General features: G+C 48.7%; 1 protein-coding gene across 1 annotated transcript; it reads left to right on the forward strand.

The window, feature by feature from the left end:
* The first annotated feature begins 339 nt into the window (after positions 1-339).
* Positions 340-7,601, forward strand: LOC110069851 (uncharacterized). The gene is made up of 4 exons (XM_072984350.2): positions 340-561; positions 1,587-1,653; positions 3,741-3,848; positions 4,815-7,601. The coding sequence occupies exons 2-4, from the start codon at positions 1,603-1,605 to the stop codon at positions 5,811-5,813; spliced, it is 1,158 nt and encodes a 385-aa protein (XP_072840451.2). The 5' UTR covers positions 340-561; positions 1,587-1,602; the 3' UTR covers positions 5,814-7,601.
* Positions 7,602-8,508: the final 907 nt, after the last annotated feature.

Raw genomic sequence — 8,508 nt, forward strand, 5'->3', positions numbered from 1 at the left:
ACTATTTTGAAGGTGTAAGAAAAATTCCTCCAACTACAGTTTCATAACTAGCCCCAAATTGTCTCAATGTTTCGGTGAATTTGTCTTTATCAGTTTTAGAGCCTAGCAGTCTAATTTGTAAAAAAATATCAATTTTGAACACATAAATTAATTTTCTCAATGGCAAGGCCGTCTGAGAGGGTAGATGCTGGGAGATGTAGTTTTAAAAGGTGTATATTTTTTCTGTTGAGAGCTGGAGAAAGTTTCCCTGTTAGACTACAACTCCCAGAATCCTCTCCCCCCTACATGAAATGTTACACTCCCTGCAGGTCCTCCAGCAACAGATTTCAAAATGGCTGCTTAGACTCCTGCCCTTTAAGCCTTGGCAGGTGCTCCTGGGAAGGGGCTTCCCCTCCACAACTGCTCCCTAAACACTTTGGTTCCTGCTCTTTATAGGTCCCCCCAGGAACAGGCAGAAATAACAGCTCAGAAGGAAGAAAAAGGGCTGAAATCCAGATCCACTCAGCCAGATCTGCAGAAAACCTGGGAGGAATTAGAAAATCTAAAAGAGAAGTTCACCAGGTGAGATGGGCCATGATTGTCTGCGGAAAGTGGAGGGAGGCAAAAGGGGAATATTTGGCAGCCCCGAATGCCAATTGAATGAATTTTACTTTTTTTGTGAATAAGGGTGCTATATTTGCACTCCTTAATGCCATCTTCCTTCCTTCCTTCCTTTGTGAATGGATGTGCTATTTTACACTTCCGAGTGACAACTGTATGTACGTGTGCATGCATGCATGCATGTAATTTATTTTCATGCACAGGGGAAGCATTACATTGTAGTGGCGATGTGCGGGTTATCCCAACAAGCCACTACATCTCTTTGCTCCGTCCCTGAAAACTCCCTCCTGGTGCCCCCTCGGAGGTGGGCAGAGTGAATTTGGAGCAGAAAGTCTTGCTTCAGAACTAGAAGTGGATTTTTCCCCTCCAAGGGCATTCAAGATGCAGGAGGGAGCTGAATTCCAAAAGCTCTCCTGCTTGAGAAGTGAGCTTCTAGTCCTCATGGAGTCACTATTTGCAGCAGCTGGCCCTGCGTTAATTAGCCCCCCCTTCTCTCTTAGTGTGGCTTACTTTGCATAAACGTGAAGTGAGGAGCGGAGCCATGATTGACACCTTTGATTCCTTTGAGGAAAATCAGGTTTATCACCCTATTTAACTTATAAATCGTCGAACAAGAAAAGGTCTGGGTGATGGCCCCAGACCATTATAGTCTCCCAGCCTGGACTACCTCGCAGGGTTGCAGAGAGCGTATAAAGCAGGGAGAGGAGGAGGAGGGGAGCCACATTATTGGAGGAAAGACGGGGTATAATTAAAGCCAGTAAGTGTAAACCTATAAATGGTGTTAGAAATGCTTTTAATTACCAGACAAGTGGGCATTAAGGAACAGGGTTCAGATCTCTCTGAGAGCCGTGCAGGTTCCTCCCGAGGAGAGCAGGTTCAAGGTCCCCAGGCTCTCCCTCCCTGAATTTCTGGACCCAGGTTTGCTGACCTGGATTTCCATTTCAGAAAGGTGGTTTTCATCATCTTCTCCCCATCTTTTGTTCTAGGCTGCAGGACGAGTATATGAATACACGGAGCACCAACAAGTTGCTGGAAGAGAAACTTCAGATTATTGTGAGAGTGCTTCGTAATTTTTCGGGGGGGGGGGTTGTATCCACACACAGAGAGACGGACAGACATTTTGCTTTCATCGTTTTCTAAATATGGTGCCAGCTATTCCATAAGTTTTGCAGTATGCCTATTCTATAAAGTAGAATGTAAAAAGATTAATAATTATTATTATAATAATAAAAGTTAGCTACAAATTATTATTATTATTATTATTATTATTATTATTATTATTATTATTATTATTATTATTATTATTATTATTATTATTATTATTATTATTATTGCCTGGCATTTAATAATAATAATAATTTAATATTTTGTGATTAACATATACGCAATTGATTGGCAATTAAACCTCAGTTTGGACACCCATCAATCAGTATCTCTATCAATCAATTCCAGTATTCCCTTAGATGGTTGTTGTGGGTTTTTGGGTTATGAAGGTTGTTCTTGCTAACGTTTCGTCAGTCTCTGTGGCCGGCCTCTTCAGAGGACAGGAATCAGAACTCTGTGCTCTGGTGCAGTTTGTTTGGAGAGTTGAGTATTTATAGCTGTGAGGTCAGCTTTTGTCCTTGTCGGGAGATGAGTGTTAATGGTGATCAGTGTCTTTTTTTTTTAAATGGGTATATTGTTGTGATAAGAGGGAGAGATTATCTGTCACTGTGATTGTTGGGTATCGTTAGCTGGTCTTTTGCGTACAGTGATCACCTGTCCTTGTGGCTGGGTAGAGTTTGTTCACCTTTTGCAAGCTGTATTTTTCAGTGGTGGGAGCCAAACTTTGTTGAGTTTTAAACTTCTTTTTTGTGGAAGCTCTGCTGGTGCTTGTGGGTTTCAATGGCTTCCCTGTGCAGTCTAACGTAGTGATTGCTGGAGTTGTCCAGTACTTCAGTATTTTCAAATAGAATTTCATGTCCAGCTTGTTTTAGGGCATGTTCAGCTACTACTGATTTTTCCGGTTGTTTTCGTCTGCAATGTCTCTCATGTTCTTTGATTCTGGTGTGGATGCTGCGTTCTGTGGCTCCAATATATACCTGGCCACAACTGCAAGGTATCCGGTATACTCCTGCAGTGGTGAAGGGGGCCCCTTCTGTCCTTTGCTGACCGTAACATTTGTTGTATTTTTGTGGTGGGCTTGAACACTATAGGTTTTGTTTTTTCAAAAGTTTCCCCATGCGGTCTGTGACCCCTTTGATGTATGGCAGAAATACTTTATTTGTGGGTGGCTGTTTTTCTTCTTCAGTTTGGTGTTGTTTCCTTGGTTTGATGGCTCTTGTGATTTCATTTTTGGAGTAGCCATTTGCCTGTAGGGCCCAATTCAGATGGTTGAGTTCGGTGCTGAGAAATTGAGCTTCACATCCTATTTGCACGCTCTACCAGTGTTTTGATTATGCCTCTTTTTTGCTGTGGGTCATGGTTGGAGTTTTTGTGTAGGTACCGGTCTGTGTGGGTGGGTTTTCTGTAAACCTAGTGTCGCAATAGGAGGTCAGTTTTGCGTATGACCATGAAATCTAAGAACGGGAGTTGGCCACAGAGACTGGCGAAACGTTAGGAAGAACAACCTTCAGAACATGGCCAAAGAGCCTGCAAAACCCACAACCATTAGATCCCGGCCGTGAAAGCCTTCGCGAATACATTCCCTTAGATATTGATAAGCGTGAAAAAAATTGTACACCGATTTTGAAAGCTGCCTTCTTTCCTTCCAGAAAAGCAAATGTTAAGCAACCTCCTGTACTTTTACAGTCCGATATATTAGGAAGAAGCCACAGTATTGAATACTGCTGTCTGAAGATCCCGGGTCCACCCATGGTGGTGTTTATTTACTTCTTATATATTTAAAATATTTCACTTTGCCTTTCTCTTTCAAAAAGGGCCCAAAGCGTCTTACATAGGTTAAAAAAAAAACAGTATTTAAAGCTGAAACCCGGTACAGTAATTTCTGGCTAGGCTTCTTGCTTTGGGACGATGGAGATTACGGCTGGGCTGAAGTGGAAAAAGGGAAGCAAACTTGTATTATAGACAACGTGACTTTGTGCTGTTTCTCTCCCACCCACGCCTGCTGTTTGCCCCCCCCCCGACGCATTTTCCTACAGGCTCAGAGCATGGCCGACGAGAGGCTGAATTTGAACCAGCGGATCAATGAGCTACTGGAGCGACTTCTCAGCGCACAAGACACCATTTCCACCTTGGAGAAAATTAACGTGAGTCCTTGCAGCCGAAGGGGGGGGGGGGTGGCGGCTGGAGGCGATGGAAGAGAGACCCTCTAGACCAGCAGTTGGGGGAAGGAACCAAGATGGAATAGGGGTCAAGCCTAAGTGCATCACTGTGATAAGCAGGATATGGAAGGGGAAAGAATCAAGAGAAAAAAGGGCTCTTGCACCTTTAGTTTTAGCAGGGTAGCTTGCTGCTAAAGGTGCAAAAGCCTTACTTTCTTTTGCACCTGACTCTCCCCAGCAGGGAAAGCTTCACATCTTCCCCTGCTGGCAACATTCTAGGTCTGCCCTAAAACAAATTCACTCAACTCTTCTGACTCTGCTCATTTTTTTAAAAACTCTCTGCTTGCCTCGTAGTGAAATAACTTGTATTTTGCCCCTGGATCTCCAATTCAAGTTTGTTTGAAATTAATTGAGACTTCAAGGCAGCTATGAATTCGAATTAACTGGCCACACAGAGAGAGGAGGAAATTGGTTGGATAGCCTTGTTTGCAGCTTGTTAACCTGCCTCTCTTGTATCCCTGCGGGAAGCTCCTGAGAAGCTGTAAAGAATGCTGATCTGATTTCCTCTCCTTGTTTCTTTTTTTCTCTTTTTCTAAGTCCTTTCCCCACCTTGTTTAGACGCCCTAGCACAATAGTGCTGGCACCAAGCTGGTTGGAAGGAAGGAAGGAAGGAAGGAAGGAAGGAAGGAAGGAAGGAAGGAAGGAAGGAAGGAAGGAAGGAAGGAAGGAAGGAAGGAAGGGAGGGAGGGAGGGAGGGAGGGAGGGAGGAAGGAAGGAAGGAAGGAAGGAAGGAAGGAAGGAAGGAAGGAAGGAAGGAAGGAAGGAAGTCCCACAATCCTTTAGCAGAAGGGGGACAGTCACCACCTTCTGAGTATTCTGGGTCAAGAAGGGGCATTGCAGGAATCGTCTTTCGTGGTGTCTTTCTCCCCCGCTTTCCCGACCCCATTGCAGATCTCGGGCTCGCTTTCCAAACCGATGGCCAAGCGCCCGTGTGCGGAGAAGGCCGAGTCTCCGGACAGCCTTTGCTCCCTGCACATCCTGGACGTGGCCCCCCCTCCGGCGTTCATGGATGGGGCCTCCGAGGCCCGAACCACTCCCAGCCAGTCCGACTCGGCCACCGAGACCGGCAAGCTGGGGGGAAGCTCCGAGTCCGACACGGCCGGGCCCAACGGGGAGCGGACCCCCCAGCTGGCGTACGACGCTTTCAGGGGGCCGCCGGCCGAAGCGCCCAAAAAGCACGGGAAGGGCCACGCCCGGGCCACGGCTTTCACGCCTTGGAAAGAGAAGTCGACCACTTTCTCCCACGAGCGAGTAAATTCCACCGAGAGCGAATGCAGCGGGGAAGAGGCGGCCGCGTTCTGCCTCCTGCCGGCGCCCCACTTCTTGTACTTGAGGCAGGAGACGCTCGTGACCCCCACGGGGCCGAGCCGCTTCCCTTCTGGGCCAGCCCCGGAGGAGCCGGCTGGCTTTGGGGACGCGCGCCCTTCTTCCCCCTCTGGACTGCCTTTACGTGCGCAGCTGGAGCTGGTGCCGGAGCTGAGCAGCTCGGAGAGCTCCGACGAGGTGTCCTGGAGCCCTGGGCTGGTGGAGAAGACGTCAGGATCTCACCTGGATTACGAGTCGGCCCAGAAGATGCTGGATAGCTTCCTCTACAAAGGGTCGGGACAGGAGAAGAGTCGGGAGAAGGAAGCCCGCAAGACCGCCGGGAAGCCCGGAAGCAGCTACCGCTTGGCCGGCTCCAAAGAAGGTGGTGGATCAGGCCGCCCCCCGGGCCACCGCCGGATCCGCTACCACCAGGACCTCCCCGGGGGATTGGGGAAGGAGTCGGCCGAGGCAGAGTGTTACCCGTGCCGCTCGCCGCCAGCGGTGAGGTCCCTCCCAAGAGGCGCCAAGGGGCCCACCGTGGAGCTTGGCCACAACGAGCCAGTGCAGGATTCGACTTCCCTCTGAGGGGGGACGGGCCACTGGCAGCCCCAGGGAGCAAGTGCCCGGCGTCTCCAAACTTTTCTATGCCAAATTCGCTGCGCCTGGGTTTCGGTTCCTCTGCAGGGGAGGAAAGACACGACAATGCCGGGGGCTCGGTAAGGAGCTCTCCCTTTCGTTAACTAGCTTTGCGGGAATCAGACCCAGAATGAAATTCTGGGCTAAACCCTGCAAAATCATAGGAACTCCGTTCATTGAATTGGGATGCATCCTCTTTTTAATAAAAGAAGAGAGACCGACAGAAAGAGAGCAAATCAACCTCCAGATTATGTTTCTCTATTTTGTAGTTTTCACGTTTATGTTGGTGAAAGAGAAACCTGTCCACGTGCTTTTAATTATGCATCCTTAGGTCTTGATTCATCAGTCTCACGTCTTCCAAAAATTTTTTTTGTTCTGGTTTAACATTAGTTTATTAAGACACTCCAGGGAGCCAAAATACTGTACTTGACTTCCAGTTAAGAGAGCGGGAAAGGGTTGTAAAGTCCCAGCCTGGTCAGCTCTAGTTAGGAAGACGGGTTAATTTCCCTAAAGTAACTAGACCTCGTTAGGAGAAAGGAGACATCATGGACAGCCCACGGTTGGAAAAGGAAAATACTATATTGACGAGCTTTTCTATGTGAGTAGCCTAACAAGAGCGACTCTCAATTCTGAAAGTACTGTATCAAAATTAGTTTATGTCGTTTTGAAACTGGTGTTCAGCTGCTGAGCACAGGATTTCTCCGACGTGAAAGACTGGGTCCCCCCAACCATAGCTCTACTGTTCTACTCTCTCTAGCGTTTCTTCCCCATAGCATCTAGGAAATCAGTGATATGGACGTTTTCCAAATTTTTCAAGTGCGATTAAAACCCTGTAGCTGCACAGAAGTGCAGGGACTTGCAGAGTCTTCAAGTCTTCCCGGAGTAGACCACTGCTTGTCGGTGCATTTATTGGCACTTAGTCTCAATAACAATAACAAGAGGAAGAAAAAGAGCTTTCATTTACTTACGGTTGAACAGATAGGGGAAAAAAACAGCATCCTGTACAAGAATGACTGCTTACAACAACAGGCCCCAACAGAGGATCGTTTCCAGCAGATTCCTGCGAACTACAAGACTAACTGCTATCAGACTAAATGAGAGGAGGAAAAAAGTCTATCAACTCTCTTTTATTTTTCTTTGAAATGAGAGACAGGGAAGGAATTCTTGATGACTGCGAGACTGAAAGGTCTCTTGCACCCAAATCTCTTAGAGGCAGCATACGAGATTGCAATGACTCCTGATTCTAACCAGGATGCTTAGAAAACCAGCGATGGGAATTTTTCTACTCCTCGCCCAGCTAAGGAGGATGAGATCCGGCTTTCCCGAGATCATGACCTCCACGTTCTCGTCGGCTTCTCCTCTGAGCGTTGCAAATGTCAAATCCCTGAGCTTCACCCGCTTTATTTTTGTCTACATAAAGGAGAAAAGTCCAGACAAACCCTCACTGGGTCTTAATATAAATAGTCACAGCTTTGCCCTGCCCTGATGCTGGAAATTCCCCTCCGGAAAGCCGGGGCCGCCTGCCACAAAGCCAGACATTTTGGGTTTTCTTGTCCTTTCCTGCATCCCCAAATTTTGCACCATCTCGTCTGAGTCGGCGAGAACGCGAAAGCTCACCGTTTAGCGACTTCTTAGCGGTGCCTTTAAAAAGCCTCCCTCAAACGTCACCGAAAGTTCTGAGCTTCCGTGTAAAGGCAAAGCGTCTGTGTGTGTTTTAATTAAATACTTTTAACTACACGGCTCGGACTACGTCACTATGTGTGTTTCTCGTTTAATTGACATCAGAAAAGGAAGCACTGCTTGCGTTGAGGATGGAGAAAGACACAGAGGGAGGCATGCCTTGCTACGTGGACCTCACTCTCTTCCCCAGGAGATCTAGACACTGCAATGCCTCCCCCCCCCAATATCTGGACCTGCTCCCCTACCTCACTTGCCCCCCACGGACCCTGCCACGCACAGCCTTCCCTCCTCTTGGGGCTTGAGAGAAGTGGGGTGGGAAGTCGGACCCGCCGGTTCCTTTGTGCTCCAGGCTGGGGCAATACACCGGCTTGGAGATACCCCCCCCAAGTACTGGGGGGGTAGATAATGGATTTCTGGATCTCGCTGATCCTTGAAAACGGGGGCTTCGATGTCTCGGACTAGCTGTCTTTTTGTGTGTGTCCGGAGAGGGTCTTCCCTGTCTGAATGGGTCTCCCTTGGTAGACCCTCCCTCTGGATGCCTTCCCCCCCCCCCCCAAAGCGTCCTTATGGGGACCTCTAAAGAGTGGCCCCTTCTCCCACCCCCAAAGCCCTTCCCCAAGGAGCCCCGATCAGCCCTCCTGCAGGGAGATCAACCCCCCCCTTCCCAGCCCGGCCCTCAAGGAAGGACTCAACGGCGGTAGACCGGCCGCCTCGCCCTCTCAGTGCATTTATTCTCCAGCCGGCAGAAGAAAAAAAAAGACGCCGTTCTCGCCAGATCCGAGGCTTTCCTCCTCCTCCTCTTACCTTTCCTGGCCCTTCCTTTTCACCCGCCCGTTGCTCTCCAGCCGGTTCCCACCCCAGCGGCCAGCGGCGCCGGCTCTCCCTACAGCACCCAACGGCGGTAGACCAACCCCCGGGACGCCTCGGAACGCCCTGGTACCGCTCCCCATTGGGCTGAGCCTCC

The sequence above is a fragment of the Pogona vitticeps genome, chromosome 15 (genome assembly GCF_051106095.1).
Source record: "Pogona vitticeps strain Pit_001003342236 chromosome 15, PviZW2.1, whole genome shotgun sequence".
NCBI lineage: Eukaryota > Metazoa > Chordata > Lepidosauria > Squamata > Agamidae > Pogona > Pogona vitticeps.